Genomic DNA, 16,181 nt, shown 5'->3' on the forward strand with positions numbered 1-16,181 from the left:
TCCTGGTTCTGTTCCACTCTCCCGCTTTGGTCTAGATTTCCTCTTTCCTATGTCTCTGTTTGCTCTTTCCCAATTAATTTTTATTCCACCCCCATCAGCTTTTTTTTAGTGTAAAACCCTGTCTTAGAAGGGAACCCTAGTGGATTAGTTTCAAGAATTCACAGTTGATCCAGCTCCTGCAGAACTTACTGTGGACCCCTTATTCTTACCTACTATTAGAATGGAAACAACCCCTCCTATGTTTCATCCGTGGTTTCCAAATTGTCCTGCTGTGCTTCCTAGTGAACACTTCTTAGCTATCTTGGGGCTCTCCTGTTCTCAGGTCTTTTAGTCACCCTGTTTCTTTCTTTGGCTTCCTCTTACATAGACACTGATACCATGCAGGTGTTGTGGTTATTGTCACCTGTATTGGGGGCTTTGAGGGGAGCTTGTCACCTGGTTTTCTTGTAAATGTTTGATATGTTTTCATTTTGCTATTTAGTTGCTATATCTGTTTTTACATGGAAATTCTGGAAGGTCCAAAAACTATGCTTCCACTACCACTGTCGTCTTCCCAGTCATGATATAATTTAGATCAAGGATCAATATAGGAAAAAAATAAGGGTGGTATAAAGTAAAATCACAATAGAAAATGTATATACTAGTATAGAATGATTGGGGGAAAAATAATAACAAATCAACAGAATAAGACAGTGGATTTAGTTGATATGTAGTACTTTTATAGTAATATGAGACAATTTAGATGTATTTATGGAGCTATTTAAAATAGTTTTTAAGTGTTAAAATGTAAGTAGAGTTTGTTTCTTCCTTTCTTATCCCATTTTAAATCCCCTCCCTCCTACCCAGCAGACATTTTCTCCTCATTATGCTTACGCAGAACCACGGAGATGATGGTCAGGGGAACAGTAAAGTGGTCTTGGCAATCAAATATCCACCTGAGAGACTGTGTTCAATGAGTCTGCATGTTAGCTCTCGTGTCATGTGTCTAAGGAACAATTTCACAAGCTTGACCTAGAATTTCTCAACGGCGTGTATAGTTATAAAACAGCATGTGCCATCTTTGGTTTTTTCCTCTTTCAGTTGCCTTTTGACACCAGATTATAAACCTTTTGAATGCAGAGACTATGTTTTTTTTTTCTTTTCTTTTCTTTTTTTTTTTTGGCTGCATCGGATCTTAGTTGCAGCATGCAGGATTTTTCGTTGCAGTGCACAGGCTTCCCTCTAGTTGTGGCATGTGGGTTTTCTCTCTAGTTGTGGCGTGTAGGCTCCAGATCATGTAGGCTCTGTAGTTGCGGCACGTGGGCTCTCTTATTGAGGCGCACAGGCTCAGTAGTTGTGGTATAAGGGCTCTCTCTCTAGCCATGGCCCACGGGCTTAGTTGCCCTGCAGCATGTGGGATCTTAGTTACCTGGCCAGGGATCGAACCCGCGTCCCCTGCATTGGAAGGCAGATTCTGTACCACTGGACCACCAGGGAAGTCCCAAGACTATGTTTTTTGTATCTTTGTATCTCCATAATCAAATGCTCACCAAGTATTTAGTGATAGTGATGGGGTGTTGGTGAAACATAGGAGGAAGACCTCCTAATCTGTCCTATTTCAGGATCATACTTAACATCGTTGGATATATTCAATCAGTTAGTTACTAGGTGTGCTAAGATCTGGTAAAACTAAAAAGACAATAATAGTCTGTATCCTTGAGAGATAATCTCATTAAAAAGATAAAAATATATATATAAACATGATATCTTAATAAAAAATTGCCTCATTATTATTTAGATGTCAGATAAAAGTTTACATATTAAATTGTAGTCTTCATAAAAATATTTCTATTTTATTTATAAAGTTTTCTTTCTTTCCACTGAACAAATATTGTTTTTTAGGCCTATGTTTTTTCCCTTTTTCTTTCCACACATTTGGCAGTCTCTAGCAAGAAGACAATGATTATAGCTATTTTAATCATCTGACATATTTTTAACTTCAATATAATTTTAAATCATATTTCTTGCCTAGGAAAGAGAGTCTATGGCGAGACAGTATGAGACAGCCCGGCAGGCCCTAATGGGAAAGACACCTCCTCATCACACATCCCTGTTTCAAAGGTAGTGATTTATCACATTTATTTACACCTGGGCATCTTTAAATTGATTTTTTAGTATCCAAATATACCAAATGAATCTTAAATCATCAACACAAGCAGGGACCTTTGTACTAAAATGGACCCAGTGGTTCAATAGTAAACCTAGTACTAGAAGTTGTATTTCCCTTTCATTTATATATATATTTAAAGGCACAATATACTCACAGCTACTAGAAACTGATGATTTTTTGCAGTCTTTGAAGACTGCAAAGAATGATGTTTCTGGTGGTGTTTGAATATAAGTATCAGCCTTCGCCAAGGCTTTGATGATGGAAGGTTAATTATATCCTGTTGAATATCCTATACTTGTCCTTCATGAATCTCAAAAAATAGTAGTTAATGATTTGTGGGATCATTTGTTTAATGTCTCCTTTCCACATTAAACTGTAAATTCCATCAGGATGGGGAGCATTGTATCTTTATTAAGCCATGAATTCTTATTCCTTAATATGCAATGTTTCACTTAGTCCCTGATGCATAGTAGAGGCTTCATAGATATTAGTGGCTATAATAATTATTGTACTATTAATTATTACATGTGAAGAGGCACATTTAGACTTTAAGATTTACTCAAAGTGAATAACCACGATGTTTATGAGATGTTTGTGTTTTATTTTCTCATGAATGTTATAGGCTTCAGTATTCTGAATTCTCTTTTCTGTGTGACCTTTTGGAAAATTTGAGTAATAAAGTGAGATCCCTGTTTTCAGAAAGTCACTAAGAGCACTGACAAGACCTTAATTATAGTGTTTTAAAGAGCTTTTTAAAGTGCGGTGAGTCGGGGAAGCAGAATACAAAAGCTATTTAAAAATGTTTTTCAATTTCACTTCTCTTTATTGTCTGCAATATTAAGCGATCCGTTAAAAATCTTTAACCAATATAAATTAAGTTTTGTCTTTGTCTGCTATATAGCAAAAAAAGTGTGGTTAATTTTCTCCACATTGGCAAGCTATCTTTGGGTAGTCTGATTCAAAAGGCAGGCTGTGTGGAATATACAAAGTTCTACTTGGGGGATGGGAGGGTGGTGGCCAGGAGATGGGCACTGTCCCCCAGAGCAGCTAAAGCTGGGGCCTGTGCGACTTCTCACCAGCAGAGTGGCCATGCCTATTGAAACACTGTGGACACTAAGCTGTTTTAAATCTGAGCTCCAAATGGGTTATACTAGGGCAGAAGGATGCTTTGAATTTTCATGTATTTATATGCAGTCGGGCTGCTTTGCACATAGCACCTCTATTTAGCAAGTCTAGAGTGAATAGCAGTAGGATTTATTCACTAAAAATAGTTAATGATTCTTTTCAAGTCACTCTGGGGAAACAGGCTAGTATAGATGAAAAATAGATATTTTATACTAGAGTTCAGTTGAAAGTACAATATTAGAATTTTTATAAATATTTTCTGGTATTATTTCAAAACATTAGATTATAAACAAAACTGGAAAATATCTATTTCAGTTTTTATAGCAGTTGATATATTGCTGGACTTCACATAACAAATGAATGAGCGTTTACAATTGAATATGTACCAATCAGTAGGAAGAAAATCTGCCTATATTAATGTCTTAATTGATAAGGAATATTCAGAAAAATACAAATTTGGTTAATCTACGAATTAGAATGTAATAATGCCAGTGTCTAAGGCAAGCTCTGACGTGAATGCTTATGAGTGTATATATTACATTATTCCAAATAGGTTTTATTGGCGTATGCATTTACTTGGGACGTGTAAAGGTCAGTATTTAGGTATTACATGTGTGTACGCTTGGTATTATTACAAAATTCTGTGGATTTTTTCAATTTCCAATTTCAGGGGTCTAGTACCAGCACCCGTCATCGACAGTCTACCTTGTTTTACAGCTTTAGAACTAAAGAAAAGTTTCGAGCTTTATGGAGGTTACTTTAAAACTCCCTTTGGACCTTCTGAAAAGAGATGAGTTGAGTTTTATTGGATAGAATAAGTTATTTTCTGCTGGTTAGTTCAAATGATGGCACTCATCCTTAAACTTCAGGGAATTCCTAAAGCTGGGAAGCAGGGCCCCAACTCCCACTATGGAATTTGAATAGAATAGATTTTGGCCCTCTAGGGAGGGCACAGGCTTATAACCTAGGTTCACTGGAACCTAAGAAGCTTCTCTTTGGGACTTTGAAACTTGAGGGAGTGACACACTGATGCAGGGGCAGTTAGAGATCATTCAAGTCACCAGTGGTGGAAGAATCAAGAATCCATTGTGGAGCGCAAGCAATGGTGTCTACCAGTCTCTTCCTGTATTGCAACTTGGCTGTGTTCTTGGCACCTAGCTTACCTTTGCTCTTGCCAGGTTTAAAAACCGGGTTCTCTAGTTTTCCGTTAAATCTATAAACTACCAAATAGCTTTTCAATAACTCCCTTTTTGATATTTAAACCCCTTATAGACCAGATCAGACCCTTCACCACTGATTTTAGTGCTTGGCTTTTGTGGGTATTCTATTACATTCCTTTTCTACTTCTGCTGTTTCTGCCACTACCATTGACTATGTCTCTATAGGTCTTGAATCCACACTTCCCAAGCAAAGATCTGGCTGGTTGAGTCAATCACTATCTACTACGGGTGCCACTCTTGAGTAGAATCTCTAGCCAGAGCCCTCATAGGTAACAGGCTGGTCTATAGATTTGTTGCCCTTAGGTCAAGCAACCGTCCTTTATCCAATCATCTGTGGCCGGAGCAGTGACAGAGAATCAAGTAAAGAACTCTTTAGAAGGGGTCCGTGGGTTTGGTCTCTCTGAATGCATGGCAACAAAGTAGACAAGAGTGACTGGAAGCAAGCACACTAAAACATTAGCAGTGGGTCTTCCTCTAGATTTATCAGTTATTTTCATTTTCTTCTTTATCTTTTTTCCTGTAACTTCTAAATCGTCTGTACAGGATATATATGGTTTATTTTTATATCCTAAAAAAATTATTAAAAATCCATGAGAATTTGATGAAATATTCAGTAAATGGGAAAAATAGGTCCTAAAGATACAATTAAGTTTCTTATATCACTTTATATGTTAAAACAAATTTTAGATAAATTATAAAGAGTTAAATACAAATCAATGCTTATAATATAAATGGTGTGTTAAATATCAGGTGCACATGTATATCCAGCATAATACAGGTTTAAAAATATTCATGTGTATGTATAGGAAAAACACTAAAAAGATATATACCAAAAGAGTATCAGTTATTATCTTCTAGTGGTGGGATTGTGGCCAATTTTTATTTTCTTTGTTCTTCCCGATATTTTCAACAATGAGCATTTTATAATATTTGAAGTATTAATATAACTTTAAAATATTAATATGTCATTTAAAAAGTCTGCCACAGCAAAGAGATGTTTTATGAGGGTGATGTGTCATAATGAGAGTGTCAATTTAAAAAAGGAGTAATGCTTTCCTTTATTAGTTTTATTATTGTAATACTTTGGGTTTCCTTTCATAAATTTGATGATGAAAAACAACCGGCCCCACTAAATGGCCACCCAAGTCTGCACATCTCACAGGATACTAGAGACTCTAGATTATAGTTAGTTAACAAATTACAATGACAGTGTTGAAACTGTAGATCTCTGAGGATTTATTCACACTCTGGATTTTTTAGTACAGTTACGTAGCCTGATAGGAGTACAGTGAGAGAAAGAATATCTTAGTTTAGGCTGTTATAACAAATTACTGTAGGCTGAGTGGCTTAACCAGCAGACAGTTCTTTCTCACACTTCTGGAGGCTGAGAAGTCTGAGATCAGGGGGCCAGTGTGGCCGGGTTCTGACGAGGGTCCTTTTCCTGGTTTGCAGATGGCTGGCTTCTTGCTGTGTCCCCACATGGTGGAAAACAGAGAGAGGAAGCAAGCTGTCTTTCGCTTTTTCTTATAAGGGCACTAATCTCATTCATGATGGCTTCACCTCCTGACCTATTTACCTCTCAAAGGTCTCACCTCCTTACACCATCATATTGGGGGTTAGGATTCCAATATATAAATTTGGGCAGGGTGGGGTAGGGACACAAACATTCAGTCCATAGCAGAATTTAAAAAAATAAAATAAAATAAAATGCCTACTAGGCTGCAGTGGGCTTATTTATCATCTGTTCCCACAGTGAAAAGGGTGGGTCAGACGTTCACTCAAGTCTGACCCTTTCCTCGTGGTAACACATGTGCCTTTCAACCCAGCCACTTTTTTTTTTTTTTTTCCCCAGCCACTTTTTGACTCCTGACTTTCAAAGCATTTTCATTTACTCTTAATACTTCCTTTGATACAAAAGAAAAGTAATCGTTTGAAAGGCAGAACTTGCTCTGTGATCCCTTTTTTGGTGTGTGTTTTAAATGAAGAGGTATTCTTTTCCAAAAATAAGAGACCAAAACATATGTGTTTTGGGTTGAATTGTGTACATAATTCAACTCCCCGCAAATGTACTCCAAATATTGGAGTCCTAATCCCAGTACCTCAGTGTGTGACCTTATTTGGAAGTAGGGTCATTACAGATGCATTTAGTTAAGATGAGGTCAGACTTGGGAAGGGTGAACCTTTAATCCAATATAATTGGTGTCCATATACAAAGGAGAAATTTGGACATACACACACACACACACACACACACACACACAGAGCAAGGGAGCTTGGGTGATGCAGAAGCCAAGGATGGTCAAAGATTGCCAGCAAAACATGAGAAGCTAGTAGAGAGACCTGGAACAGACTCTCCTGCACAGCCTCAGAAGGAACCAACCCTGCTGACATTGATCTTAGGCTTTTAGACTCCAGAATTGTGAGACAGTGACTTTCAACCATTCAATCCTCGGTACTCTGTTACGGCAACCCTAGCAGGCAAATAAAATATATATTAAAAATCCAGTGAAGGGCTTCCTTGGTGGCGCAGTGGTTGAGAGTCCGCCTGCCGATGCAGGGGACGCGGGTTCGTGCCCCGGTCCGGGAAGATCCCACATGCCGCGGAGCGCCTAGGCCCGTGAGCCATGGCCGCTGAGCCTGCGCGTCCAGAACCTGTGCTCCGCAGCGGGAGAGGCCACAACAGTGAGAGGCCCGTGTACCGAAAAAAATCCAGTGAAATTTTTGGTGCCATTTTCTTTCTAAGTTCCCTTCAACATACTCTATTTATATCACTTTAGAGATTTGGCCATAAAATCTATGGCTTATTGTTTTTTTTACTAAAAAAAGAAGAACATTTTTATGCTTCTATAGTTTGGAATAAAAGATGTAACCCATAAAACCTAAATGCATCTACGTCTGTGTTCAGGGGGAAAAGACTCAGTCTGGTCATACTTCTAGAGAGAAGACCCCAAGCATGGGTTAATCACGGCCCTTTTCCACTGCAGGGGTAGAGGAAAGAGTTGTTCAGTGACTGGAAAATCCAGATGTTGGCAGTACTGGTCTCAGTTTATATACTTCTCTGGGAAGCGCTTCTTGGACAAGCTCACTTACCTTACATGGAAGCAAGAAATTGGGAAACAAAGTCTTCGAGGAGCATGGGTGTTCTACCTGAAGGGGGCTAGCATTCTGTGAGGGGGTCCAAAAGCTGTTGTCTAGTAACAGGAAGACAGACCCAAGAACTCTGTCCAACCCAGTAAGAGGTACCCCCGCCTTCAAGCAAGCCATTAGACTTCTCTAGTTGATAACCAGTAGTCAAAACTTCTGAGCAGAACCCCTAGGCACAGGGAGATTGCCCCATCCCGGAGTATCCCTGCCTGGGAATGTTGATGCCATCTGGCCCTGGCTGTAGTTGACAGGAAGCTTAGGTCCAGCGAGCAGCCCATGTCCATGCTCAGCAATATGGAAGCTTTCCAGGAGCACTGGTTCTGGATTCAAGCCGTGAACTACCGCCCAAGAGCTGCAGCCTCTGCTTGCCATTCAGACACATTGGACGTGTCCCCTTAGTATGCCTACACCACCCACTGTATTTCATCCTGGGTCAAGGACAGGCCCAGAGAGCTAATTGTACTGTGTTTCCAGTGATAGAGCTCCTGGGAACACCTCATTGAGACTTGCTTCTACCCTTTACATCTCTGGTAGTCATAACATCATCCTGGTAAGATGTGGACACCCTCACTTAAATGACAGGCTTTATCTTGAATAGACCCAATTTGGATCAGCCTTTGCTACTGCTGTGTATGAACTGAAGTTAAATGTGGAATGTGAACAAGTGGAGGTCAACTTGAACTTGATCCTAGACTCGTACTTCTTTGCTGAGATGGGAATCATTACGTTGGAAATACAGAGAAGAAAGCATAATCATAGCCACCTACTAGGCTTTGCAGTAAACAATTATCTATTGATTTTCAACATTTTAAATCAACCTTTAGCTAAATTATGAAAAGACATAACTATGAATACAAAACTTAATACAGGGCTTCCCTGGTGGTGCAGTGGTTGAGAGTCTGCCTGTCAATGCAGGGGACATGGGTTTGAGCCCTGGTCTGGGAAGATCCCACATGCAGCGGAGCAACTAGGCCTGTGAGCCACAACTACTGATCCTGCGCGTCTGGAGCCTGTGCTCCGCAACAAGAGAGGCCGCGACAGTGAAAGGCCCGCGCACCGCGATGAAGAGTGGCCCCCGCTTGCCGCAACTAGAGAAAGCCCTCGCACAGAAACGAAGACCCAACACAGCCAAAAATAAATAAATAATTAATTATTTTTTTTAAAAAAACTTAATACAATCAATTTTGACAGTAAAAATTTCCAATGACAGAGTTTAGGAGGTGGAGATGGCAAGTGAGTATATATCATCTGCTGTTGATGGAACAAGAAATGGGGATTGTTAAATATGATACATGAAGATGTAGATCTGACCGATGGAGGAACTGAAAATAGTGATAGAACTGTTTGTGGGGAGAAAAATGGGGGGAGGTTATTAAGTTAGCTAAATCCTTTTTGATCATAGCAGAAATCTGTATCAAAGATATGTTTAAAACTGGCAAGTCAATAAAAATCAGTGACATTTAGAAATAAAATGTTTATTGTCAGAATATCGAAGAACATTTAAGAATGGTTGGCTCTCAGGAGAATGAAATTGGGGTCACCGTTACTTTCTATTTTAAGCCCTTCTATATGACTTAATTCTAACTATATGTATTTAGTAGGCTGATTAAAGTGTTAATGAAATGTTTTTAAAGAAATGAGTAAAATCGCAGAAGAAAAGATGAATATATTTTGATTATATAAACATTTTAAGTTGCTCTAGGTCCAAAACAAATTAAAAAGGAAAACAGGAAGCTATATAAAATATATATTAATAACATATAATATACTATATATGATATATAGTATATGTAACATCTAACATATATAATATATTGAATATAATATTCATATATGTTTTATGTTATATATTTAATTTATAATATATAATTCAATATATAATATATAACATATATATTCACATAAATTGATATGGAAAACATTTAGATCCTCAAAAGAGAAATGAAGAAAAGAGGTAAATAGTTCACAAAAGCTAATTAATAAATACAAGAAATAATGTTTAATCTTGCCATGAACCATGCTCAGCTGTTCACAGTGCTCGCTCTGCAGGATGAGCTCTGCCGCAGTGGAGTTGCTTCCCCCAGAGGAAGCCAGGAAGCAGGTGGAGCCCAAAGGAGAGCAGCCAACTGGTAGGAAGCCCACTGGCCCAGACACAGAGACTTCAGGCACCCAGGTCACACCCCAACCTTGTCCTAAAAAGGGGGACAAAAAACTAGCCTCAGGTATGCCCAATGTGTGGTCCAGATCAGGCCCCCTAACACGCTTTCATTTTTCTCTGTCCAAGGACTGCCCTATATAAATTGCACTTGATTCTGAAGTCCTAGGAATTAGGATCCATGCCTGACCCATCTTGTTTTATAGACGCCAGCACCTCTCAGGATGCCTTGCTCTTAGAAGATATTCAGTGATGTTTTGTATAATGGATGAGAAGTCTATGCTAATATATACAGTACTTAACATATCAGCTGCTAATAGGTCTTGGTACCTATGTATCATTGAAAACTTTAGCTCAACAGAGATATGTTTGCAAACTACTGAATGATTTGACAAAGATAACCCAATGATCATATGGCCATTAATGCTATTTCATCTCAAAGATATATTCATTTTTCATTTTTCAGTGGCATGGATTCCAGTGATTCCGTGAAATACTCTGCATTATTTGAATCTTGTCCATGGTCAAAAGACTTGCCTTTTCGGCCTCCGGAAGACAGAATTTATTCACACCCAGAATCAACAATAGGTGATATTGAGGATCAGGCCCTAAAAGGTATGAGTCATTTACATATTGTTCTCATATAAATATTAATATTATAAGTATATCTATTTCCCACTGTCTTTCTGTTTCTGATTTTTTAAAATTAAATGTGTGTTTAAAGTTGAGAATCTCTCCTTTGAGGCAGGCTGGGTTATTTATCCCCCATTGTAATAGATGAGAAACAAAGTTAAAAAAGATCAGAAATGTGCCCAGGGTTGCTTAGCTACTTAGAGTGGACTGCTGCTCTGCCCATCTGGCCACACGGCCTGCAGGGGTGTTCTGGGATGAGGGGCACGTGCTCTCGAAAGGAGGTTTTAGCAACTTGGGCTACATTCAGTGAAGGTGAAGAAACGCAGGGAAGTTTTCATATCACTGACCAGTCTCCTGCCCTGGGGGTCTGGCAGAATCCTGGCGGTTTGGGGTTTGAAGGATCAGGCCAGCCCCTCCTCTTCACCTCCTTTTTACACCTTGCTCCCCAACAGACTTGCGAATGCATGTCTCCTGGCACAGACAGCATGGCCATCGCATTTTTGTCTCTGGCAATGTTCATAAACAACATTGAGTAAAGACCTTAAACAGTGTGGGGAGGCTGAAGGGCTAGAGGTGAAAATGGAAAAGGGAGAGAGTAACCCATTATGGGGCTCTGTGAGCAACTGATAGAGGAATGAATAAATTGGGCGGAATTCTCTAGGACCTGGAGGCTAAGAGAAGCCAATATTAGTAGCCTGCGGGGGGTGGGGTGGTCTGCCTGAGACCAGAAGAAGACTTGAGAATCCCCTGCTTCCTCAGGTGACCATGGGAGCCAGAAAGAGTACAGACGTGTTAGGTCGCCAGGGACAATAGGACACAGTAGGTGGCATCTCCAGAAGGAAGGTCCCGAATCAGGCACCTTCTGACCTTTTCAGAGGTGGACGCCCTGTTCAGGTGTAGCTGTATTCAGGACAGCTGACCGAGATAGGGTATTTTCCAGCATTTTACTCATAAGGGAGGACAGAAGCAATAAATTAGAATCTGTTGGCCTGAAATAAACAGACTGCCAGGTATTTCTCCAGCCAAGATGGGTTTATTAGTGATCACTTCGGGGTCTACAACCACAGTGAGCCACATGCAAGGCCGCACAGGGCAAAGGAAGGAGAAGGCTTCTTATAGAGGGAAAGGGAATTGGGAGAGCTTTAGTAAACCAAGAGTCTATGGCTTTTCATTGACTGAGTCCTTGCCAGGAAAGAAGAGGAGACGTCTTCCTTTGGGGCTCTGCTATGGTCGCAGGGCGTGAGAGGCTCCCCCTTCTGGTCTCCCAGCTCCACTTCATGGAGGTTTCTGTTATTAATTTTTTACAAGTCCCAAGACTCAAGTTCCAGGATATAATCCCAAATTCTCAAGTAGACATACTATGTCATCTCACAGGATGTGTGAAGTGTTCTGGGCACTCTTTTAAAGGCTGTGAGCTGCCACTTCAGAGCCTGAGGGAACCCAGGAGCCCTGGGACAGACATGTCCTTAAAGCTCATCATGGTTCTGGCTTCCCACAGGTCGTGTTCCCAGACCTTTCCCATCTCATTTTCTCTCCTCTTCCTGTATCCTTCCTTATAAATGGGATACTTAAGAGTTGAAAACTACATTCCAAACATAGTCTGGCCAGAGCAAAGGGGGGCTGTTACCCGTGGGGCAGGGCTGTGGAAAGAACATTGCATTAGGAATCAGAAGACCTGGGTTTTGGTTCCATTTCTACTATTGTCTGGCTGTACAGTGTTGGGCAAATCAATTAATGTCTGAGCCTTAGGAATAATAATATCCATCCCACAATAATATAGTAATATCCTATATTACTGTAATATATATATATTATAATGTAATACATAATATAATAATACAGGACCAGCAAGGTGGGGTATGGTGTAAGTAAGAAGTAAAGTGCTGGATATCTGCTAGGTATTATGATTGTAAATTTTTATACACATAAAAGATTGTGGTTGTTTTCTGCTGGGATGGTTTCTGGAGATTTATTTCATGTGAATGGGCCAGGTTTTCCTGTTTCTTTATGTGCATTGTGATCCCGTGTTGAAAATTGGGCATTTGAAAAAGCAGCTACCTCTCCCAGGACGTGGACTGGCTCCGTGCAGGGGACGCCCTTCGCTGACTGGTGGGGCATGTTCTGAGCCCAGGGTCAGTCCAGTGTGAAGGCTCAGGGTCTTTTCAGTCCCTTTCTGGGCGTGCCCTTTCCCTGACCTCTGTGTGTGCTTTTCCCCAGTTCCCCAGTATACACAGATGCTTTTAAATGAATGTATTAATTGCCCTAAGCATCTTTCTCCTGCTTTTTCTTGGAGCCTTTGCTGTTCTGTGGTGTTCCTCAAGTAAGAATCTCTTGTCACAGGCGTCTTTAGGTCTGTGCCTCCTCAGGGTTTTTCAGGAGCCCGGCCCGCTGCTTCCTATAGCTTCCTCTAGCCTGAGATCCCAGCTGTGCCACTTCTAGCCATCTGGGCTATGAGTTAGGTGACACAGAGGCCAATCAGGCTGCCGCTAGATGGGCTCTCAGGAGGGAACTGGGAGCCAGGCCCCTCTTCCCCCAAACTGTACTTCAGCCCCTTGGGAGGGGGAGGGGCAAAGGTGAGTAAAAACATGAGATTTCTTACCCTTGCTAATGTGGTTTTTTGATGGTTGGGCGTTCACTTGGTTGCTGTAGATCATTGACTGATTTCCAGAGCTCCTATTAAGTTACTTTAGCTAGTCTCTAGTTTTTTGTTTTTTGGGTTTTTTTGCAGTACGTGGGCCTCGCACTGTTGTGGCCTCTCCCGTTGCGGAGCACAGGCTCCGGACGCGCAGGCTCAGCGGCCATGACTCACGGGCCCAGCTGCTCGGTGGCATGTGGGATCTTCCCAGACTGGGGTACGAACCCGTGTCCCCAGCATCGGCAGGCGGACTCTCAACCACTGCACCACCAGGGATGCCCTCTAGTTTTTCTTTTAATGTTTCCCTGGGAGAACAGGGACCTGGAGCTTCCTAACCTGCCATCTTGCCAACATCTTTCTGTGGTGATTTTCTCAGAAATCACATCATACTACTAGCTCTCGGTCAGTTAAACCCACATTTTTTTTTTTTCATACGAACTGCCAAACCAAGTTTATATCATCCAGTATATGTGCTGTTGATTTTTTTTTTTACATAAATGCAACTTTTATCTTCAGCTTTTTATCCTTTTGGTTTCAGCCCCACATTCCAACTTGATTAGATCATTTGGGGTCTTGATTCATCTTCCATATTTACTACTTTATAAATTTCTATTCAGCCAGCAAACATGCCACCTATGCCTTTGTCATTGTTGCTGTCAACATTGGGACCCAGGACTTGGCTAAGAGAAACATCCTGTGACAAGTCTTTGGACACTGACTTCCAGGGAGAGTCTACCTGCTTTGTGACGCTTACTCACATCTCTCTAGTGCATTCACACAAGAAACTGCGATGCGTGCCTTGCATTATATCAGTCGTATTTTCTAACTCAGAGGTCAGCAAGCTTTCTGTAAAGAACCAGACAGTAAATGCTTTTGGCTTTGTGGACAACATAGACTTTTTTGCAACCACTCAACCCTACCATTGCAGTGTGAGAACAGCCATAGGCAATATGTAAATGAATGGGCATGGGCTGGTTTCCATTCAACTTTATTTACTAAAATGGGCTGCAGACCAGATTTGTCCTATGTGCTATAGGTTGTTGACCCCTGCATAAGTAATAGGGAAATTAAGTTAATTTGAAATAATTTTTCTTTGCAAATCCCTTCCAACACTTATCACTCACTACAGTTCTTTCTGAATGCACAAACCATTTCTTTAATAAACTGGAATTTGCTGAGGTTTAAAGCCAGGTGTGCCGGTTTGTAGATCTTTATTTCCATTTTTTTAAATGGCAATATTATTTGCCTCCAGTACTTTTCTCATTGCAATGAATTCTCAAAGACCAGACACTCTAAAATTACTTCTGTCAGTTATTTCAGCACCCTGGGAGGTAGCTTACCTGGGTGTGGACAAGGGAACTGATGTAGAAGGGAGCCCTGTTCTTCTATTGTCTTCTTTCTTCTTCGGGGCCTTTATTTGCTTAAGATACTTTTGTTACCCTTTCCAGCTTAAAAAAATATCTCCATGATGAAAAAAAGTAGAAAATAAGGAGGAACCTTTTCTTTTTTCTTTTTTTTGGCTGCATCGCATGTGGGGATCTTAGTTCCCCAACCAGGGTTCGAACCCACGCCCCCTGCAGTTGGAAGCGTGGAGTCGTAACCACTGGACCACCAGGGAAGTCCCTTTTATCTTTTTTTGTCCTCTGTTAACAGGATCTCATCTTCTCAAGGAGTATGCCATTCTTGCTCTAAATATACCTTAAAAAGGTCCATTTTGCCTTTAACATTTTGGATTGCATTGGTTTGTTTAATAAGCTGTGTCTTCCCGATCTTATAGGTCACTCCATTTTGCTCACTTCCTGTAGAATCCTCTGCCTCACTCTCTCAATCCCTCCTACACTGATTTCTCCCCACTGAGAATTCGGCTTCCTCTGTGGACACTATGCTTCCACCTTCAGTCTCATCTTCCAAACTCCTCTTGCTTCCATAGTCCCCAGAGGAACCTAGCTCTGTGGTTCATCCTTGGTGTCTTCCTCCTTGGTTAACAAGCCAGTCTTAAAGGGCACTAGGTGAGTTTTCTCTAGGAAGGACTTCAGAGTGTGTGTTTGTGTCTGTGCTAAGTCTACTCACATATGATTGAAAAGGAATATTGTGCAGGGCATTATTACAGAGGGTATGAATGAGCAGGGTAGAAGAGTAGCATAGGAATTGCTTGCTGTAGCAAGCTTCTGGTCATTGGGCAAGTCTACCCAGCCCAAGGTTTGTCCAACCACGCACATGATATATTCTCAACCTCATCCCTTATTTTTCTTATTTGGGTGTCATTTATTTCTTATAGTTTGTTATGAATGAATTCTGAAAGTTATTCTGGTTCTTACATCATGCAATGTTTATTTTCTTTGTTTAGTGTACCAAGGGGTTAACTATACATACCGTATCTTTTTTTTCTTAATGTTTTACAGCACTACATAAACAGGTATTTCCATGTGGAAAAGGGTCTCTCCAACACAGAAGACACACGATCTCAAGCATCAGTCGCCCAGGTTCCAACACCAAACCCACCCTCCCTCCGATCCCTCAGGGCCGCAAGTAGACCCGTACCTGACATTTGATCTTAACATGGAAAACTTGCTCTGATCATGTCCAGTCCCTTTGTCTCCCCTGGCCATGGATCCTGGCTATTCCTCACTCAACCAACTACCTACAAAAGAATGTTCTATATGCCTTAATTCTCTCAGTTTCTTTTGTGATTCTCTGAATAGTGTCTATCTTTTTTAAAATGTAAGTTATTCTTAGCTTTTATAAATGGAATTTCAGTTTTTCCCACAGCTATGAATGAATTTTCTAGCTGTTTCCTGCTCTGAAATATCAGATGGCAAAATCTCCCAAGATCTCTGCCTTGCTACATGCGTAGTGATTGTGGGATAAAGACAATGAAGATTGTGCTCTTTAAATTTCAATGCGTCCATTTATAGCATTAGTGTATACTTTACAGGATTGAAATATTTTGTTCTTCTCATTATGAAAAAATTATGGAGTTCCATTTAACTTCTGACCAACATGATACCTCAAATTCCTTTAGCAATATGAAGAAATAAATCAGGTATTTCTTTTATTTCACCCTTTTTTGACTCTGATTATGAAAGGTTTATAAGCAATTTTCATTGTCTTTGTGGTTTC

At 40.4% G+C, this 16,181-nt stretch overlaps 1 protein-coding gene across 1 annotated transcript in view; it reads left to right on the forward strand.

Moving 5' to 3' along the window:
* Positions 1-15,682, forward strand: part of LRGUK (leucine rich repeats and guanylate kinase domain containing) — a 118,867-nt gene extending 103,185 nt beyond the window's left edge. Inside the window, exons 18-22 of the mRNA XM_079931954.1 lie at positions 2,012-2,100; positions 3,945-4,065; positions 8,237-8,364; positions 10,260-10,408; positions 15,464-15,682. Coding sequence (XP_079788080.1) covers positions 2,012-2,100; positions 3,945-4,065; positions 8,237-8,364; positions 10,260-10,408; positions 15,464-15,594 — 618 coding nt within the window. The 3' untranslated portion in view covers positions 15,595-15,682. The remainder of the gene's footprint in view (positions 1-2,011; positions 2,101-3,944; positions 4,066-8,236; positions 8,365-10,259; positions 10,409-15,463) is intronic.
* Positions 15,683-16,181: the final 499 nt, after the last annotated feature.

The sequence above is a fragment of the Stenella coeruleoalba genome (assembly GCF_951394435.1).
Source record: "Stenella coeruleoalba genome assembly, chromosome: 9".
In the NCBI taxonomy this organism is placed as follows: domain Eukaryota; kingdom Metazoa; phylum Chordata; class Mammalia; order Artiodactyla; family Delphinidae; genus Stenella; species Stenella coeruleoalba.